Here is a 22,085-nt window from a genome sequence, read left to right as displayed (position 1 = left end):
TGTTTTTTTTTTTGGTACCAGGGATCGAACTTAGGTCCTTGCACTTGTGCAGCAGGCGGCAAAACCACTGAGCTAACTCCCTGGCCTCACTATGGGAATTTTAGCAGAAAGCCTTCCACATGAAGTATTTGGAGAAAGATTAACAGAATTATTTATTTATTTCAGTTATGTAGTATGATTAAGTTCTAGCGATTTAATGTAGGGTAGGGATTATAGTTAATGATGCCGTGTTACGTACTAAAACTTTTTAAAGAGAGCAGATCTTAGGTTTTCTCACCACAAAACAGTAGCTATACAAAGCTGTGGAATATTAATTAGATTGACTGTAGTAATCAGGCACTATGCATATGTGTATTAAAATATGCCGTATACATGAAAAACAATGTAATTTAATAATAGGCAGAGGTAGCCATTGTTAATGCATCCTTGTAATCTTTTCCCATATGGAGGCGGATGGCTTGCTAATTCAATAAATTGATTTTGAGATGAATTGATTTTGTATATTTTTAATACATAAATAAAATCCCATTGCCTCACATTATGAAAGGCAGCCAGTGGACATAGTTATTTAGATAATGAAATATAATAGCAGTATATAGATAGGGTAGAAACAGGGGAAATTTATGAATAAAAAACATTAAGAATGTTGTTGTTCAAAAGCTGAGATTCCACCTCACTCCAGAAAGAATGGCTGCTATCATGAAATCAACCAATAGCAAATGCTGGCAGGGCTGTGGGGAAAGAGGAAGCCTGCTCCACTGCTGGTGGGAGTGTAGACTGGTAAAACCACTGTGGAAATCAGTATGGAGATACCTCAAAGAACTAGGACTGGAAGTCCCATTTGACCCAGGTATTCCCCTGCTGGGGATCTTCCCCAAAGAATTAAAAGAATCACACCACAGTGATATATGTGCACCCATGTTCATAGCAGCACAGTTTGTAATAGGTAAAACTTGGAAACAGCCCAAATGCCCATCAACTGAAGACTGGATAAAGAAAATGTGGTTTTTTAATAAAATGGAGTACTACTCAGCCATAAAAAATGAGAAATTAGAGACATTTATAGCTAAATGGAGGCACATTGAGGCAATACTCTTAAGTGAAATAAATAGGACACACATGTATAAATACCGAATAGTTTTTCCAGTGTGAGAAACTGAAAGTGTAAATAAGGACTAAAAGGTATAATAGATAATGTGAAATAGGAAGAAAAGGGGCAAAGGGGAAGGGGAAGTGGGAGGGGTAGGGGAAAGGAAAGAAGGTAGTGGAATTAATATGAGAAAATGGAAAAATAGAAACAAAGTCTTTGTAAATAGGGAGGGATGGAGAGGTTGAAGGGAGGGCTGGGCAAGGGTGAAAAATAAGAACCAAGAGAGATTATGTAAAGGTGCAAATTTCCAATGATGAATGTCATTATATTGTATACCTAAAATGTACCAATGATTAGAATGAATAATTGATATTGCAAAATAGGAATAAAAGGTCCAAAAAAGGTAGGGGTAGTGGGAGGGGCAGGGGAAAGGAAGGAAGGGAAAGGAAAAATGCTGAGAAATGGAAAGAATGGAAACAAAGTCTTTGTAAATAGGGAGGGGTGGCAGGGGTGAAAGGAGGGCTAGGAGTGGGGAAAAAATAAGAACGAAGATACATCATGTAAAGGTACAAGTTCCCAATGAGAAATGTAAATATGTTGTATACCTAAAAATGTACCAATAGAAGAATTTAAGTAATAATAAAAAAAGAATATTGTTGTTCAAGAAACAAACTCTTGAACTAGGATAGTAGCTATGAAAAAGGATGAAAAATTAATATTTCCAAAAACAGCAATTCAAGAGGTTTAGAAAGAGTAGGGAAAGTGTCAGGGGTCTCTTTCAGTGTCACATGTAGATGATGAGGAAATGGAGACTATGAAGATGATATTAATGCTTAAGGAGTCAAGGATTGTTAGGTATTTGCAGATGGGTTGAATGTGTAGTGAGGGTCACAAGGCTGTGTGGGGTGTAGGGTGGGATTTAGAGAAGGACAACAATCCGGATTTGAGATTCATGTACATTTTCAAGATTGTTTTGGTTAAAAGAGAGCTGACTTCCCATAAGGAATGTAAACATTATGTACTGCACACACATACTAATTAAAAAAGAGCACAGTAAAAGGTAATAGGAAACAAGGAAATTAATCTTTTGCAAAAAGGAAGGGGATCAAGAAATGAATGGAGGGAAGGGGATAAAAAAGCATTAAGATATGTTATGTACATGTAGCAACTCCTCATGATGAATGTCACCATTATGTATTGCAAGCATATATTAACATAAATTTTAAAAAAAGAAAAAGAGAGGTGAAATTTTTGCAGGAGAGAATGGATTTAAAAAGAAAAACATGAGAAGAGAAATGTGGGGGATCTATATTTAGACAACAACAGAAAGACAGGCAACTGGAGGACAGACAAGGCAAAGTCAGCATTAGAGGAAAATGTATAGAAGCCAGGATCTCTGAAGTCAAGGGTGCATGCAGTTTCAAGAATGGGTTATATGTAGTCTGACATATCACAGAGTAGAAAAATATCATGAGGATTGAGGGCAATAGATGCAAAAGCAATGTATAAGGTATTCCCAGCAAATTTTGGGCACAGGGAGAAACCTTGTTAGCAGCTATTATGTGTTAAAATAGTTAAATTTGGAAGTTAGCTAGAAAGTGTTCACCACTTTATCTCTAGACCCAGCCAAATGTTTTATACAGAGTTGATGCTTGGCAAATATGTTGAATGAAACTGTGAATGAGTTAAAGGCAGAGGAAGAATGTGGCTGACTCATAAATCTGTTCATCACAGCCAGTTCATTCCTGGTGACATCTACCTTTTGGCAATATTCCTTTTGGATATTGAGATTCACCATGCCCACAGGGTGGTATGCTTGAGAGCCTGGCCACCATCAGGGGCTAGGCCAAGGGAGAAGTTGGTGGTCATTTTCCTTTAAGATTTTTCCATCTCTCACAGGTATCAGAGAACTAGCATCAAGTGCAATGAGTAACCACAGCAATGTCAGGGAATTTGTGCTTCTGGGATTTTCTGATCTCCATGAGTTCCAGACCCTTCTGTTTGGTTTCATCCTGTCTATATACATGTTGACTCTGCTGGGGAACCTGGCTATCATTGTCTTCACTTGCGTTGACTCCCACCTCCGCTCTCCCATGTACTTCCTCCTCTGTAACTTCTCCATCACAGAGATGCTAGTCACCTCCACTGTGGTTCCTAGGATGCTGGCAGACCTGCTGTCTACTCACAGGACCATGTCCCTGGCCCAGTTCCTGACCCAGTCTTTCTTTTACTTCTCTCTGGGCTCCACCACCTTCCTGATTTCACAGTCATGGCCTTTGATCGCTATGTGGCCATCTGTTGCCCTCTGCACTACCCAACTATCATGAGTAGCCCAGCTTGTGTGAAGCTTGTGGTGGCCTTCTGGGTGGTTGGATTCCTCTCCATTGTCTCACCTACTCTGCAGAAAATACAGCTCTGGTTCTGTGGCCCTAAGGTTATTGATTACTACTTCTCTGACTCTGCCCCACTTCTCAAACTGTCCTGCTCTGACACCCATCATGTTGAGTGCATGGACTTCTTCCTGTCATTGCTCTTTGTGCTGACCACCATGCTGCTTATTGTGGTATCCTACATCCTCATTGTGGCTTCTGTGCTCCGTATTCCTTCTTCCTCTGGGCACCAGAAAGCCTTCTCCACCTGCGCCTCCTACCTCACAGTGGTGGTTCTAGGCATGGCAGTGCTATCTTCATCTATGTGAGGCCAGGCAAGGGCCATTCCACACACTTTAACAAGATGGTGGCTTTGATGACTATAGTGGTAACCCCTTTCCTCAACCCTTTCATCTTCATCTTCTGGAATGAGAAGGTCAAGAAAGTCATTGGAGCCATGACCAAAAGGATCCTCCTCAAAGACTCAGCAGTTGACAGATGAAGGGGCTGAAGAGCACCTGTAGGATCATTAGGAGTAAGGCCCCTCACTGCCACTGGGTATCTGATACCCGGGCTGGGGCTCTTCCATCTCCTCCTTCTTGACCTTTCCTATTTCCTTATCCTCATGTAAGTTTCTGCTCTTGCGCTACAAAGGGCTACTGAACATTATGTAATTATTTAAATGTATCAGAGTCTGTGAGCCTGACAGTTAAGGAATGGAGGATTTCAAGCTACCATGGAGTAGATAATGTTTAGACATCAATTAAATGGGATAACCCAAATAAAGCTCTTATAATGGGACTTAAGACACTGTGAGAGTTCAAAAAATGTAACTGCTATTAAATCTTGCTGTGAAAATTCTTTCCAGTATTGGCTCTGTGGTTTTCTTCACATTCTTTATGTTTCTTTGTGCACAGTTTTTATTTTGGTTGTGTCCCTACCTCAGGAACTGGATTCAGTACAAAGGGAGGGGTTTTGAAATGGCAGGCTCTCTAAGAAGAATAGACAGACCTGGTACTCCAACACTGAAGAAACTGTGCTTCTCCATTGGTTTACCTGTCTGGGATGCTTCCTGGATGGAAACACTATGCACAGCCAGGCCACCCACTTCTTGCTCACGGTCCCAAAGTGTCTTGCCTTTTAGCAGTAATGGCTCCCTGAACCACTGTTCAATTCCTCTTCCAGAAAACTGAGAGGGCCTTATCTTTTTCATGCACTTTGGAAGGAAAGGAAAGCTCCACTGCCACTCTCAGACTCCCTGCCTTCCCCTCCACATGGGCTACTACTTACTTTCTTCTACAGAACCTCGGGTCCATATCCCAGAGGGTGGGCCAATTGCCTGGGTCCTTAGGGTTGGATTCCCTGAAAGCAGGCTGGCAAGATTACTAGAGACTATCTTTGGAAAAGCAAAGATGAGAGAAGCCAGATGAAGAGAAAATGGAGTTGGATCAATGCTGTGGGTGACTGGGTGGGAGGATGGATCAGAGAAGGTATTCCTTGGAAATTTGTGGGTGGCTAATGGGATGATGGTGGGGCGGGAATAGCTCTGATGTTTGACATACCACACTGAGTCAGAAGTGCGCTGGGATAAACAGACAAGGCAAAGAGACAAGGTGCAGAGTTGTCATTTCTGAAACTAGCTCTGTCCACAGGACACCTTGAGGAGAGGCCCCGGTAGTAATACGCAATTTGAATAGCACCCCATGGAGCCAAGTCACCACAGAGCATGGCTGCAGGAGAAGCTTTCCAGGTACACAGCTTAGAGGGGCACTAATCTCTTACTATCTCCGTTTACTGTGGTCTCTAATTAAGTTTTCTTTACTTTAAAAATACTACCACAGGAAAGTTTTGTATTTCTGGGTTTCATTAAGAAGAGGACAGAAACTTCTGATTCTGCTGAAAAGGACAGTGGGGAAAATAGATATTCAGCCTGAGAACTTTTTCTTCCCCACCTCTCCAGGGACTAATTATTTACCCTCCTTTCAAACTTTGTGAAAAACTAAAGAACTAAAAGCAATTATCTCCTTCTGATATGCAGAAACTTTCTTTTAGTTTGTCCTCCTAAAATAATCAGCCTACAAATCCACTTGGAGTTTCTTCCTAAGGGAATTTTTTCCTGTTTACTCTTTCATCTCTGCACATTCCCCTCTTTAAAAGAAATAAAAAATAACAGCTTATGGCAAATTATCACCTGATTTTTTTTTTTTTTTTAGGTTTTCTTAGGACTGGGATCTTTGACTGGTCACTTGAGGGAAAGATATGACTTTCCTCAGTCCTCCATAATGATCACCCATCACATACAGCTTCAGACTGCATAACATGCTTAATAAAATTCACCCTGATCTTTCATTGCTGCAAGTGTAATCTCCTGAGAGCTTGTTAAAAATGTAGAATCTCAGGCCCCACTCCAAACTGCCTGAATTAGAATCTATGTTTTTAACAGGGCAATTCCTTTGCTCATCAATGATTGAGCAGCATCGATTAGTCTAATTTGCTGGTAGAATTTTCAATTAGGAAATTGTGTATGAAAGCTCTTCTTCCAGTCTCCATTTGAAGGGTGCTATATGAGGGAATTTGAGGTCACATCTGTTTTTAGTAGTAACATTTGTCCCAAGTTCTATATCTGGAGATAGTAACCAGGAAAAAGGCTACCACGATTTTATTCCTATTAGGACATTACACTTTTTGATTGGCTTTAGCCCAATGGCCTGGCCTCTGACTTGCTGTTAGAATCCTTTGTAGGCATGATCTAGAGATGTTTTGATTCTACATTTGTCTTGATGGAACTGGGGTTCTTGTCACAGTGTCAAATGAGGCTCCTGGAAAGGATGACTTAGAACTTTGAGTTTCCCAACTTGCTGGAAGAAATCTTGGGATTCAGTCCTAAGTTAAAGTAGTTGTTATGAAAGTTTCCCCAGTTGTAAGCTATGAGACAACAAAGCCATAATCTCATGGAATTTGTACGGGAGCCTGTGACTGATCTATTTGTGTCCCTCCACTTGAATGCAGGCATCCTCACTGCAGCACATGGATCAGCCTCGCCGAGAGACTCTCTTGCATCAGACCCAGGTAAGGGCACTTAAAGATGGTTGAGGCAGCTCCTTCTTTTACTGCAGTTTTAAATTTTAAGCTGAAACCCTTGTGTCAGTGTCATTCCTCATGCAGTGTCTGAAAGGTCTCTCGTGTTACAGAGGCTAACTAGCAAAATAAGTATAAGACATCCCTTACAAAATACTCACATTTACAGGTGAGAGATTGCCGTTGAAAAGTTTCCAGAACTCTTGCTATCCACATTCTGACCCCTGTTACTAGATGAGTATTAGAACTGGTTACAGTACTAGCTTAGACAACTGAGAGAGTTGAGTGCTAATCCCTTTCCTTGGTTTGTTTACTACTTTCCTATTGCTATCAACTAAAATGGCATCCTATGTTTTAGATTGCAATAGTAACTTGTGTTCCAAATTCACTGAAAAACCTCATTTTAAAAGACAGCTGTAATTTATTGAATAGCTCCCGTATGAAATCTAGGTGCTGGAGATACAAAGATATATAAGATATGGTGCTTAAATTAAGGAGATATGAACATCATGTGGGAAGACAAAATTGTGTTAGTTACCATATACAAAGAACTTGGAGATGCAGAGGACAGAGTGCCTTTTTCTCTTTTTTTAAGTTGAAGGTTCTGTTGAAACAATTTTTGATATTTAAGTTGAGCTTTGAAGTATGTAGAACAGTTTCATAGACTGAGAAGTGGAAATGTGAATTTTGGAGAGGCAACTGACTGTGTAACCTAATGGAGACATAAAATGGTATGTTGTGTGAGCGATCAAGGGGAATGGAATTAATAAATAGGCTTTCTGGATAGTAACCACACACATCTTTACTCATTAGATCCAAGTATCTCAGGGGATTTGTGAGTGTCCTCTGCAAGATGCTCACTGAAATAATGTAACGGGCCATACTGAATCAGCAAATTCATAGAGGATGTGGCAGAAGTACCAGTAAAAAGCTTAGTATTCCACGGGAGTGATACTATATCCACAAAAGGTACTACTGTTTACCTCGAGTGCTAGAGTGCAATAACCTAAGTAAGTTCAGAGAGCTCAGCATTTTGAAATGCTTGGTGCAAGCTCTGCCAGAAGCTGCTCAACTGGTCAAATGTTATGGCCCCTCAGGCTGCTTCGTTCAGGTCCTCCAGTGAGAACATAGAGTATCTATCTTCTGATCTCATGCTCTGTATCTGTGGAGGAATAGAGGGAAGAAAGTCTATAGAATCTCCTCTCCTTGGAACATGCTGGCTTACTCCATGACAAGGACAAGGGCTTTCAATACAGTCCTTTGGACTGATATCACAGTGGAAGACCCAAGAACTTCTGGGTGAGTTTTCCATCAACCTAGGGAGGTAGCGATAACATGTGTGTGAGTTATGAAATGCCCTGCTGCTAGTGGAGAAGGTATGTCCTTCATATTTGGGAGTCAGGTGTCTACAGGATTGAGGAACATACAAAGGCAATGCTATGATTTTTACTTGCACAGGATTTGGGACATGTTTAACTGAATGGAAGGCCAATAAAAAAGATGATGGGTTGCATGAGGGACAAGGTCTAAGGGAAAACATAGTGGTGGGAATCTAGTGATACTCCTGAGAACTGGTTGTTAATCATCAGGAGTTAAACACAATCATTATTAAAAACCAAAAAACAGAAACCCACACCAAAATAAAACATGCAAAAATCAGAAGTGATAAAAATGTAGAAAAAGTTCCTACCTTACCATACTTTATTTTTATCTGTGCTCTTCAGGTTATTTATGTCACTTGGATTAGTATGATATAAATATTGTACAATATTTTGTTTCTGAGCATACTTTACCAGCTCCAAGTGCAGCGAAGTCATGTTAATAGTTTGAAATTGGATATAATGCAACCAACATTCACCATGGATTCTGGCAAATACTAAAAGCCAGCAAATGGAGAGCTGCTGGTTAAACACTTGTTGTTTTTCCTCAGTATCTTTCAGGCATTGTTGCCAGAAATGTACTTACACCTAGAAATTCAATACTTGAAAATTGGTGAAGTAGGTTAGTGAATATAGCCACTATACAAAATTTCTGACTTAGACCAAGGACCTTTTCAATTTATTCAACTCCTGAAGTTCCTTCCATGTAGTTCTTGTTTATTAATGGCCAGCACAAGACCCAAGACTAACTTTCTTCTGAAATATGACTGGATTCCTTTTCCTTCTCTCCTGAAAAACCCATATCCTTAATGCCTTGCTCCTTTATCACCTCAGCTAAGGAAATAAATCTAGCTTTTGGCTTTCCATGAGATTTACATTATGATAGACTCTTGTGTTAGCTGTTCAGAACTCTCTGACTGTTGTTAACTAGAACACTGAATCTCTGGGCCTGGAACACCAGACCACTGGAGGGTGAGTGGGAAGATATTTGGAGTAGGAAAGAAATTTAAAGCCGTGATATCCTACTACTGATGGTGCCTATATTTAAATTAGTTCTGATGTTTAAACAAATTTACTCTTATTCTAGCTTAAAATTGCGTTCCAGTATAAGCTACTTCTGTGGAGTGGGATGGCTCTTGATGTCTGTGCAGGAAGACCTATGTAGAATAATGGTACAAATCCATTGTTCTCATCTCCCTGGGAAAATGACATTGTTGCAAAAGACTGTGAATTTACCATGAAATTGACATTGTACATGAACTGAATAAAAACTTTTATTCAAAATAAAATTATTTTGCATGTGTTTTCAAAATCTTTACAAATACTATTGTGATGAATAAAAAATAGATGGGGCAAGACAAAAGAAACTAGATAAGGGTCTTCCCACCCATCCAGGTACTGTGCCTCCTTCTCAAATTGCTTGACTGAGTTTGGCCAGGTCCCAGGGCTCATGACAGTGCCTTGTGAGGGCCCTTCAGCCTCCACATCTGGCCTCATAATATAGCCTTTGCTTTCTCATTGAGGAAGGTAAGGAGAAAAGGATGGCCAAGGGGTGAGGATGGGTGTTACAAAGGCTACAGCCTAATTGACATCTATGGAGGAGAGAGCTTTCCTAGGTCTGATGAGCAGGAAGATGGTGCTACTGAAGACAATAAAGATCATTGTGCAGTGTGATCCACATGTGGAGAAAGCTTTCTGCCAGCCACTGCCCAAGGAGATCCATAGCTCAGGGTTTACAATGTAGTAATAAGAGATGAATCCCAGAATTCCCTCAGGTAGGTGTTGGAGTAGGATAGCTAAAGCAGAGGTTCCTTGACACAGAAGGAGTAGTTAATGACAGTTGAGATAAACTCAGGAAGGACAGTGGATACCATGGCTAGTAGAGAACTTGCCCAGGTGGCTCCAGCCAGCTGGACACACACAGCCTAGCCCAAAGTGCAGTGGGTGGCAAATGGCCACAAAACTGTCAATGGCCCTGTCTGACAAGAAGAGGATGGAGGTGGAATCCAGGAAAAAGTAGCAGTAGAAGTGGACCATGCAGCCAGTAAAGGAGATAAGATGTTGAAGATCAGCAGGTCTGAGAGCATCTTGGGCATCACAGTCATGGTTAGCAAGATCTCCAGAAGCGGAAAGCTGTCCAGGAAGAAGTATGGGAGTATGTAGGTGAGTGTCAGCGATGGCTAGGACTATGATGAGGGTGTTTTCCATGAGGTTCAGAGATACAGCACAAGGAAGGGCCCATATAGAAGAACCTATAGCTCATGAAAGAGGAAAAACCCAAGAGAACAAATTCAGAGGCGTGCCTCCAATTGTCATGATCCAGGTACTGTATCCTTGCATGTAAGGGAAATGAGAAGGATGGAGGGGCAAGGATAGATACAAAGAGATGCAAGCAGAGAACCATTGGCCAGGAGATGGGGAAAGACAAGAACAAGGAGAGAAATCCAAGGGCCCAGTCAGTGATTAACAGAGGAACAGAGAAAAAGAAGAGTAGGGAGAACAAAATAGGACTATGAGATTCATAGAAGAACAGAGTTAGCAAACAGAAACATGAGAAATATGGCAAAGCATTGATAAAAAGAGAAAAAAAGTAGAGGAGCAGATTTAAAAAGACAACAGAGGGGCTGGGGATTTAGCTCAGTGGCACTACCCCTGCATCGAAAGCACAAGGTCCTGAGTTCAATCCCTGGTACAAAAAAAAAAAGACAACAGAGCAACAGACATTACATGAAGGAGAAAGAGAAGTAGATAAAAGAGAAACAGGAGGAAATAAGGAAAACCAAACATGAGAGAAGGAGAAACAGAGACAGATAGGAAGAAGAAAGAAGGAAGGAAAGGGAAAGGATTAGTATATTTCACCCAGAAGGCTTCAAGTGTAGGTTGGTAGTAGAGGTCTATGCCATGACCCAAGGACTGTAAGCCAAGACCTTTTCAAAGGGTCCTGCAAATGATTTCGGACTATTCCTCTCAGGATGTTCACCTGCTCACATTTCTACACCTATGATCTTGAAATTAGTAAAATTTCATTGCTTTGAGGCAGTTGCTTTCCTCTAGAGTCCCCTTCTGGTATGTGTTTATAAAGACTGAGAACAGAAAGGACACAAGAAGTCAGGTACAGCCTGGCAATCCAGATAGCTTTGTGCTCCAGTGCCCGCAGGTTCACGGAGTCTACACAATATCTGGCTTTTCTACCACAGTGTTTGTTCTGTATTTTCCATCTTCTGTCCTTTTTCCTTAGCTATGGAGTTGGACTTCCTGTGCTGGGATTCTGGCTCAAAATGTGAGGCAGCTGTGACTGCTGGGATTGTAGACTGCATGACTGCACTGGCATGGTGATCTCAGGGTGGTTGGACTCATCACATGATGGCTCCCAGACCAAGCATTCCAGCAAAAGAGGCTCACACAGATGACACGTATTGTCATTTTTAGGCCAGTATAAGGCAGTATAAGTCTGTCAAGATTCAAGGGGAAACGGAGAAGATCCACGTTTTAATGTCAATAAGAGAAGTGTCAAACAACTTCTGACCGTTTCAAAATCCCTCAGGGAGAAGCCAACAAAATTTTATTGCTCAAAAGCTTAGGCTATTCTGCCTGGTTTGTGATCCTGAATAGAAGGAATATTTCTAGTCCTTCCTCCTTCCTCCCTTTTCACAACCTGCCTCAGGCAGCAGGAGTCCATAGTATATGAAGTTGAGCTTATTCTGACACCACAACACTCATCTTCCTCCCTTCCCTGTCCATTTACTAGGAAGGCAGACATACTGCCTCACTGAGAGTGCTATATCCTAGCTGCTGGGATCCTAGAAGTACAGAAAAAAGGAAATGCTAATCCCTCTATCACACATGCACATCATCAGGCCCCTAAAACTCCATCCTTAACCAAGTTTTACTCCCTACAAATGACTTCTGACATAGTTTGCTTCAATGCCTATAATACTAATTATAGAATTTATGTGATTTTTCACATGTTTAAAAATCACACAGCAGATCCTTTGCATATATTGCAATGTATTCCTTAAAATTTGTGATGAATTTGGTTGTGTAACATATTATTCTCTGGTAATGAATATTTACTTTTCAGTCACCTATTTATCCCTCAAAAATTAGAGAAAGAATATTGCTTTCAACAAGAAACAAGATTGCTAAAAATGTTTCTTCACAGTAGTTGCAAATCATTCAATTGATTGCTATTTATTTGATACCTATTATATAAGATACTTTGCTAATAGTGTGGGAAACACATAAGAGGCACAAAAGAAAGAAAATTCACAAAAATTCCTTTGTTCTTTTATTAAAGAAGAATGTAGACTCTCAAGGAACTAAAGAAACACCAAATATTTCTAGATTGTTACATTTTGGGGGCTGAGATTGCAGTTTTCTTCTATTTTATACCAATAATAGTAATATAATTACAATTTCAAATATTCTCAGCTTGACAATGACAGAAACTGGTTAACTGAAACTATCCCTATCATTTGGCAAGTTAAACCTACAGTTCATGAAAAAGAGAAAAGGTCTCCAAAAAATCCTATGCTGGACAGTTATGGCTCACTTGTATTGTTGTCCTTCTTGGAGGAGGCTCTGCTCATAGAAACAGCATGTATTTTTATGTCATTGAGCTCAGGAGTGGCCCAGTGACTTGCCAGGGTAAGTGTGATGTGGAGACAACATGAGTCACCTCTCAGCAGCATCCTAAAGAGCCAGAATTTGATTCACTAATTCTCTCTTTCTCTGTCTTTGTGGTCTTAGAAGGAAAGTGCTAAAATGGAGCTCTTATTGGATGGGGAATAGTGAGATGAGTCTACTTCCTGAGCAATGGTATTCACATTGCATAAGTAAGAAATAAGCCTCCTTGCTATAAGCTGCAGAATGGTTGAGATTTTTTTAATTCCCTATGCATGAGCTCACTGTTGAGATCTTCTTGGCTCTCTTTGTCCATTTTTGTGTCAAACTCTATTGCTTCTGTGGTGAGAGACAGGGAAATGCAGAGGTTCAGAAGACAAAGTCAGAAAGTGAAAGCAAAGCTTGGGGGGTAAGGAATGTAAACGCAGAGGTCAAGAGATTTAAAAAGCAGTAATGCAGTGAGAGGGAAATGGAGAGAAACAATGGGCAAAGAACTGTAGAGAGAAAGCTGAAAGGGGACAGAAGGCAGAGCAAGAGAAGCAGCTGGGAAAGATTAGGCAAAAGAGAAGAGCAAAGCAGAAACCACGGATCACAGGAGGGGAATGCAGGCAGGAAGAGGCAGAATTAATGGGCATCATGCAGAATTCCTTGAATGGAGTTGGCATTTTAGGGCTTGGGCATGGCCCAGAGACTGAGTGCAGAAGCCTGTCCAGAGCATTTCTGCAAGGCTTTCTGGGTGTCCTCATTTCAGGAACTCTCACTCCATCAGATCTCTAGCCCTTCTGTGAGCAATTAAGTCACCCAGTCCACAGAACTAGAGGGAGCCAGAACAGAGAGGCAAGGATAAGATTTGCCCTGCTTTGAATTAATTAAATCTTCAGGCCTCATCAATGCCTTGTAGCTCATAGGTGCAGAGAGCTTCTCTTGGGGTCCTTGAACTAGGTCACTTCTGAAGACTCTTCACTTTAGCACCTAGATTCTGATACAGAAGTATGACTCTTGGGATGAAACAAGCAGTCTTGGCACTGAAGGGCAAGTGGCTTCATAAAGTAAAATGTGTCAAAATCTTGTTTGCATCTCTGATAAGAAACAATTCTCCCCTACTACTCAGGGCAGCAGTATCTGATTGATGTGGGACTGGAGAGAGAGACTGGGGGCTGCAGGGCAATCAGGCGAGCATGGTTCTCTGGCTGTTGTGTGTTTCCAAGGATGAGTCTCTTGGGACTGTTTACTCACTCTGATTTTGAACCAAACTTTGGAGTCTTTCTGGGCCTGGTGGGAAGCTTTAGAATCCAGTCTGGTACTCTTTGTGAAAATGGCAAAGGGAAGAAAGGAGCTTTCTGGGCTTATCCAATGCTGATGTTATGCTTAAGCTAGCAACAATCCATTCTCAGACAAGATCCAGGGGCAGGTAGGAAACAAGTCCAGCCCATGACTCCAGGAGCAGTTAAAAGATGTAAATGGAGACTTCCTTTGTAGTTAGGCTGGATTTGGAAGTTAATATTTACACAGAAAATGTTCATTAAGCATTCATTGACTGAGTACATCCAGATAAAAATATGGGATTTTATCCTGTAAAAATATCCCCTATATTATGGGGATAGTGATGCTTCCTTCAGAAGCTTATTTTCAGAATAAATGGGGAATCATATTTAAAGCACTAGTACAAGTCTTCCTGGAACAGAGAAGGACATGATAAATATAATTAAGCTGACATGAGCAAGTCAGGGTGTGCTTAGTAGAAGATGACCTACTTCAGTCCTTTCCTGACCTCTGTGGTCTCTTTGGGACATCTAAACCAGTGTTAGAGATTAATGAGAAGGTGAAGCTTCAGGGTCCTGAGTTATGAGGACACAGGGACTAAGTTCTCTTGGGGCCTGATCAACTATCCTAGGCACTGAGATTGCTATAAAGCCACACATTTAACCTCATGGAGCAAGTGTCCATCATGTCTAGAAGAACATTTAATTATTATTATTATTATTATTATTATTATTATTATTATTATTATTATTTTTCCCATTAAGTTTATTGGTGCATTTTCGGTATAAAATACAGCTACATTCATCATTGGGATCCTGTACATTGTACCTTTACATGAGTATCTTGTTTCTTATTTTTTTCCCCTTCCCTTGCCCTCCCTTCACCCCTTCCACCCTTCCCTATTTGCAAAGACCTTGTTTCCATTTTTTTTCCTCTTCTGATATTTTTTCCTTTCCCTTTTTTCCCTTCCCCTACCCCTCCCAATTCCCCTGCTCTTTTAGACCTTTTCTTCCTGTTACACAATATCAGTTATACATTTTTTAAATTACAATATTAAGATCTAGGAGACATTACCGCAGACTTTACAGAATTTAAAAGAATATAGAAAGCATATTACAAAAATCTTTTTTGAAATAAATTTGACAACTTCTAAGAAGTACCTTGGAAGACAAATTAATGAAACTAACTCTGGAGGAAATAAAAAATTTGAAGAGCACCTATTAAAGAAAGTATATTCCTAGCTTGAAAATCTACCTATATGACAACAGCAGGCTCATAAACATTGTAGCTGATAAATTATATCAAACAATTAAAGCAGAAAAAAGAAGGAACACTTCTCCCCTCATTTTAGGAACTCAACATTGTGCTAATCCTAAAACTGGATAAAGATAATAGAAGAAAAAAGTATGAACATAGAAATTTAACAAAGCAAACTATTGGAAGTCAGATCTGGCAGGATGTAGAAAGTGGTTTTGTTATAGGGTTGGCAGGGTTGGTTCAGCATTGGACGATCCACCACCAAAAGTCATCATTTTAACAGAGGAAAGGAAAAAGCCATATGATCCTGTCACTAGTTGGAGAAAAAATATTGGACTAAATTCTACAGCTGTTCATGGTAAAAGCTATCAGAAGCCTAGAAGTAGAACAGAAACTTCTCAACAGATTAAAGACATGTACTCCATACTTCCAGTGAGAATGCCTTATATGAATGGAGAAGATACAATGCTTTCTCCTTAAGGTGGGGAACAAGGGCAGATTTGCTTACTCTTTATCTGTCCATTAAACTTTGAAACCTAGTCCCTACCAAAATAGTCTGGCAATAAAATGACACAACTAGGATAGGATTGGCATGGCAGAAGCAAAATCTTTATATGTAGATGTGATGATCATCTACAGAGAAAATACTAACAAATCTCTAGGAGCCCCTAGAACTTGTATTTGAATTTAGAAGGATTAGAAAACACAAAGTATATATAAAAATTCAAATCTGTGTATACTTGCTATAAATGAAGAATTGGATATTGAAATTTAAAAGTTACGTAGGAGTACAAAGGACCTAGAAAAGTTAAAAACAAAAACAAAAACAGTGTTGGAAGATGTTTAGCACCCAATTTTAAGCCTTCTTTTAAAGCTACAGTAATCAAGGCAGTGTTGGTGTAAGGAAAGACATATAGATCATTAGAATAGAACAGAGAATCTAGAAATAGAACCACACATATATGGTCCACTGAGTTTTGAAAGATTATTTAACATTAGCATTTTATAGAATATAAACTCAATTCAAGAGCCAAGGAAGAGATAGTGTTTTCAGCAAATGGCACTGGAACACCTGGTATCCGTATATAAAAAATTAACCTCAACCCTTTTTTTCCATACATGAAAATAACTTGAAGGGATCTATGAACCTAAATAAGAAAGTCTAAAACTATAAAACTTTAAGAAGAAATTATAAGGGAAAATATTTATGAATTCAGGGTAGGCAAGAACTACCTAGTATACAAAAAACATGATGTACAAAAGAAAAAGATTGATAAATGAGATTCCATCAAAATTTAGAACTTTAAATGTCATCATTAAAATGAAAAGTAGTCCTTAAACAGACCATATTTACAATGCATATAACCTATGACCAGAATATATAAAGAATTCTTAGAGGTCATTAATAGACAACCCAATTAAAAAGTAGACATAAGGTGATAAATAGCCAGTATAGAACAAGGAATGGTGTGCAACTCTAGAATCAGAAAAATACTAATCAGTACAATAATAAGATTGAATTATACACTCATTAGGGAGATGAAGTCAAAAGTTTTAAAAGCCTTATCATGACTTTTTCTTTTTGTTGGATTCTCCCCCTTTGTGTTTAATTTGTCACGCCCAATGGATTCATTCTGCTGGGTTTCCTGGGGTTGTGATGCTCATTGTCTTTCCCTAGGGTATTGTCTAAAATTTTTTGGAGTGCCGGTTTGGTATTCATGAAGTTCCTGAGGTGCTCTTTATCATGAAAGTATCTTATTTCTCCATCAATTTTGAAAGATAGTTTTGCAGGGTACATCAGTCTGGGTTGGAGGCTGTTTTCCTTTAGGGCTTGAAATACATCACTCCAAGCAAGCTCTTCTTGCTTTGAGGGTTTGCATTGAGAAGTCTGCCGTGATTCTGATGGGCTTTACTTTGTATGTGATTTGTTTCTTTTCTCTGACTGCTTGTAGAATTTTGTTCTTCTGTTGGATTTCTAGAATCCTAACTATTATATGCCTCTGTGTAGATTTTTTTTGATTAAGGCTAGCTGGAGTCCTATATGCCTCACTTATCTGTATATCAAGTTCTTTTCCCCTGCTTGGGAAGTTTTCTGCCATCACTTCTGTGAACAGTTTTTTTATGTCATCTGCACTCTCTCTTCTTTCTTCATTGACTCCAATCAGTCTTATGTTATTCTTCTTTGCATCGTCTAGCAGCTGCTGGATTGATTTCTCATGTTCCCTTACAATTTTAAAGCAATTTTTCTTTTCCTGGTCACTAATTGCAATCTTATCTTCTATATGTGAAATTCTATCCTCACATTGGTTCATTCTGCTGCACAGACTTTCGATGGAGTTTTTAATCTCTTGGAAATCTGTTTGCATCTGTTTTATGGATTCCATTTGTTTCCTATGTTGGGATTCCATCATGTTCCTCAGATCCTCTATGTTTTTGTCTGTGTCCTCTCTCAATTTATTAATCATGTCTTGCACCATGAGCACAATCTTTGCTGTTATCTGAGTAATTATTTGTGATTTCATTTTTCCCAGATCCTCTTTTGTTGCCAGTTCAGAGAGTCCAGGTGGTTGAGTATCAGATTGTTCCATCTCATTTCCCTTTGGGGCTGCTGTAGGTGATCCAGAAATCTGTTTTTGAGACTTCTGTAAGTGTCTTCTCATTTCCATGGGAAGGGTTGCTTCTGGCGCCCACATGGCTCACCTTCTCTGCCCTAGGAGCTTGGGATGGCAGCGGAGAAGCTTCCTTCTGGGTGCTGGGACTGGCTCAGCTTCTCTGCCCTAGGAGCCTGGGATGGAGGCGGGGAGCTGAACATTTAATTATTACTGATAAGGACAATTCATATTAATTTCCATGGTATTTATGGAGCAACTACTTTGTATCAATATGTGATCTATTCAATTCTTTCCTTAGGAGAACTTTGTAGACAAAATGATCTTTGTAAGTATACTTTTAAGTCTTGAAATTCCAGTCAATGGGTTTTTAGGAGTTACCCCAGTCAATCAGAGGGTGGGTGGAGATCCAGAAATCAATCCCTGCTGAAAACAGCTTTCTCCACCCTAGAAAAAGTTGATGTAGGAAGTGGGAACCTCTGATCTCTCAGTAACTTGGCAAATTGCTGCGTGACTTTAACAAGTCAATCTCTCTAACTGTCGAGTTTACCATATAGGAAGCCAAAGCATTCTAAGACACTATTTTTTTTTGCTCATATTCTCTGCCCTCTTTAACATCATTCATCATTCCAACCTCTTGCTTCTTCACATCCAAAGATGACACTTTCCTTGTCCCAGCCCAACTGGTTCTTTTTGTTCTCTTCTCTTTCTCCTTCTCTCTCCTTCCTTCTTACCCTTCTCCCCTTCATTTTATCCTATAAATATGCATTATATTGAATAATATGGGGGAGAAAACCATAGTCCTGGCTCTATACCCCACACTTCAAAAATATAAATTCCAGATGGTTCAAACAGATTTGAATGTAGAAAGTAACACATGAGACATTTTTTTCCATTTTAGTCACTTTGCAGCATGGATGTAGGCTTTCTAAGAAAAACACAGATCTCAAGAGAATAAAAGACTGTTAAATGAAACTGCCCAGAAGTGAAATATTTATGTATGATGAGAACAAAATATAAAAATAAAAACAGGAAATATCAGTTATTTTGATTTGCAAGTTATCTTGCAAACTGATAAGTTCATTACAGAGAAATATAAACACAAATAGTTTTCAAAACAGGAAAATAATTCAACCTTGCTCCAAATTAAAATTAAAGAAACTTTAACAAGAATGGTTTTTGAATATTATTATTATTTTTTGACAATGTGTTGAAGATACAGAGGTGGGTGGAGAAGGCCTGGTCTCCACTCTAATGGGGTATATTTGATGAAGACTTATATTATCATACATTATAAAAGCATGAACACACACAACACACAAACAATTAAAATAGTCATCATTTCAAGGAGGAAAGCCCTATAATGGTGTGTGGGAAGTGCTGGGCATAGTGTGGTGAGGTTTTCTCAGCCCACAGGCAGCCCTGGAGTGGGGTAGGTCTTCACAGTTGTCTTGAAGTATTTCTGGACTTGAAACATGGAGTTTGGGCATTTACACTGCTGCAATCAATAGGGGCTTCAGTCTGTCCTAAAGAAAAGAAATCATTATGATCTTGGGGGAGGCATTTCTGTTTGACTGGGGCAATGTTGGGAGAAAACCTCAGCTGCAGATTGGGCAAATGATGACTTGGGTTCGAAATGGGGTCTGGACTGGCCGTGCAGTGTAGCATCCTTCCAGGAGCATCAGGAGAGTACCTGGCAGGGTCCCCAGACCCGTGTGCAGTGGTGAACTGAGTGTCTGAAAGAGTGTGATCATACCCATGGATGGTGTAAATAGGCTACCTCAATGGGCGATGGAAACAGTGCTACAGTACCTGGAGGACCTACAGAGCATGGAGTGAAGGAGGAGTGACATGAGATGATGTTAGATAAAAGCATTTCTAGAAATCATGCAGGGTCTCACAGGACTCGGGCTTTAACCTGTGGGCAGCAAGAAAGACTTTGATCAGCATAGAGCCTTGCTCTGATTTGTGTGTTAAAACCTCTCTTGGGCTGGCATGAGAACAGAATAGAGGGAAGTGAGGGTAGATGTGAAGTTCAGGAAGGAGGCTTTGGTAACAGACAGGTAAAGATTGTCCCATATCATCTCCTCTTTGGGATAAATGGACAGGACATGCCTTTGGGGTAATGACCTTATCTATAACAATATATAATTAACATAATACATGGTAGTATAATAATCCTATATAGTCTCCTAGGGCACAAAATTGGCTTTTCCTTTCTCTGGGCTCTGATGACCTCTCTTTTCACCTGTGTACCCCAGTGTGGTTATGTGGGAAAGTCAAAGACGTGGGATGACCTTGGGCCTAAAGGATGTGAAACAATTTAACCCATCCATACAAATCAGAAATCTAGGACACATTTATGTCCTGGATCTGGTGTGGACTATAATAACCCAAGATGTTATCTTCAAAGAACTGATTCTGACACAGAATAAGCTTAGTTGAGCTCTCCATGGGGTGAGGGCTCTTGGTAGAAATTTAGAGGCTTAGTTCTCCACTAGGAAGCTCCAAGGACTACCTCTCTTTCTATTTCTTGACTTTAGGGAAGGTAGAGATGGATCAAAGATTACATCTTGTGTGCATCATTGTCCTGTTATTTCAGATGATATACACAAATGAGACTGTTTATCACACAGCTAATAAATAAGAAAAGGAATTAGCATTTGGATTTCCAATCTCAATGGCTTATTCATGAACTTACGATATCTTGAAATCTTTTTTGCTTTCGCCAAAGATATTGAAAGGATAAAAATTGTGCTCTCAGTATTATAGACTACTGGTGGGAGATATCTGCCTTTCTTTCTATAAAGGAAATTTAAAGGAAAAACAACTAATACCCAGTATCAGGGGCTTCTAGAGGAAGAAACAAGGTCTTTTCTCAGTCCTAGCACTCTCTGTAGCTCAGCTCCAGTGAATACGTCATTTTCGGAAATTATCTAACTTTTTGAGGGAAGAAGCCAAGAAAGGGAGGGAAGAAACTGAATGAAGTAGCTTCAGGGCAACCTGTGACCAGGCAGTGGTGAGCTCAGGCCAGGCTCTGTGATCTGTGCCCATGCAGCTGTGATCCATGCCTAGCTGAGCATCCACTGCCCAATCCCCAATTGTCCCAGGTCCCTTCCCCCTTGGAGACTGAGTGCAGCAACCAAGTTATTCACAGGAGAAAGATCTCTCTGATTAGGGGAGTAAGGCAAGCCAGAGCCAGACAGTGGCAATTGAGTTGGGACCAATGAGTCTTTGGGACAGAAAGAAACAAGGCTTGGTTCTGAATAGGGATCCAAAACCAGGCAAGGGTGTGAAGCAACTGAGGCTGGTGTGGTCCAGGGGTGGAGAAGAGACACTGGAGTGGTGTGGGCAGATTCCCACCCCTACTTGAAACACTGCAAAGTTCTGTGGCCTCCCATGTATAGTTCTGCTTTCCCAAAGCCACAGAGCTTGGTGTTCATGATCCCACCAGCCACATTACAAGAAGAGAATTCCAAATAAATAACCAAATGATGCAGCTCAAGCTTCTAAAATAAAAATTCAAATCCTAAACTAGTCCAAGAAAAGAAGTTATAATTATAAAGAAATTATAATTTCCATGGAAATTAATGACATTGAAACTAAAAAGAAAACTGCAAAGTATCAGTGAATCAAACAGTTCTTCCAAAAAATAGACGAGATAAAAACCTTTTAGTCAAAATTATAAAAGAAGGGAAGGAAAAACTCATATCAATGAAATTAGAAATGAAAAAAAGACAATATCACAATGGACAATACCAAAATACAGAGGATTAGAAGAAACTATTTAAAAACTTAAGTTCAAATAAATTAGAGAACCTAGAAGAAATGGAGAAATTGTAAGACATATGAATCATCAAAATTGACTCAAGAAGATATAAATACCAGAATATATCAATAGTAGACAATGAAATGTAGGCAAAATAAAACCCTACCAATGAAGAGAAGCCCAGGACCCAGGGAATTTACCATAGAATATTGCCAGAACATCAGGAAAGATCTAAAGCCAATACTCTTCAAATTCTCCCATGAAATTGAAAGAGAAAGAGGATTGCCCAACTTATTCTTGGAAGCTAGCAATACCTACATACCAAAGATGGACAGGAATTTAACAAGAAAAAGGAAGCTACAGAACAATTTCTTTAATAAGCATAAATGCAAAAAATCCTAAGCAAGATACTGCCAAACAAAATTCAACAAATCATTAAAAAGACCATACATCATGACCAAGTTGCCTTCATCCTGGGGATGCAAGAATGGTTCAACATATGCAAATCAAAAAATGTAATAAATCACATAAACAGAAACAAGAACAAAAACCCCATATCTATAAATATAATTTATATGTATTTATTATATATATACATGATCTATAAATAGTTCAAATCAATAGATCCAGACGAGGTCTTTGAAAACA

At 39.6% G+C, this 22,085-nt stretch overlaps 1 protein-coding gene and 1 long non-coding RNA gene across 5 annotated transcripts in view; both read left to right on the top strand.

Moving 5' to 3' along the window:
• LOC106010714 (uncharacterized) overlaps positions 1-14,471 on the top strand; it is a 243,601-nt gene extending 229,130 nt beyond the window's left edge. For 2 of the 4 annotated variants that reach the window (XR_002388085.2, XR_015449904.1), the window contains 3 exons: positions 5,112-5,209; positions 6,469-6,528; positions 9,004-14,471. This is a non-coding gene — a long non-coding RNA (uncharacterized LOC106010714). The other 2 variants (XR_015449906.1, XR_015449905.1) reach the window with 2 other exon arrangements.
• Positions 1,517-5,105, top strand: Or6v1 (olfactory receptor family 6 subfamily V member 1). The gene is given in 3 exon segments (XM_021240941.2): positions 1,517-3,349; positions 3,352-3,759; positions 3,762-5,105. Coding segments are annotated over 3 exon segments (942 nt in total). The 5' UTR covers positions 1,517-3,015; the 3' UTR covers positions 3,962-5,105.
• Positions 14,472-22,085: the final 7,614 nt, after the last annotated feature.

The sequence above is a fragment of the Heterocephalus glaber genome, unplaced genomic scaffold (genome assembly GCF_053883595.1).
Source record: "Heterocephalus glaber isolate CG9 unplaced genomic scaffold, H.glaber_assembly_v1.0 deba00000818, whole genome shotgun sequence".
Taxonomy (NCBI): Eukaryota; Metazoa; Chordata; class Mammalia; order Rodentia; family Bathyergidae; genus Heterocephalus; species Heterocephalus glaber.
This window is presented reverse-complemented; position numbering and strand designations above follow the sequence as displayed.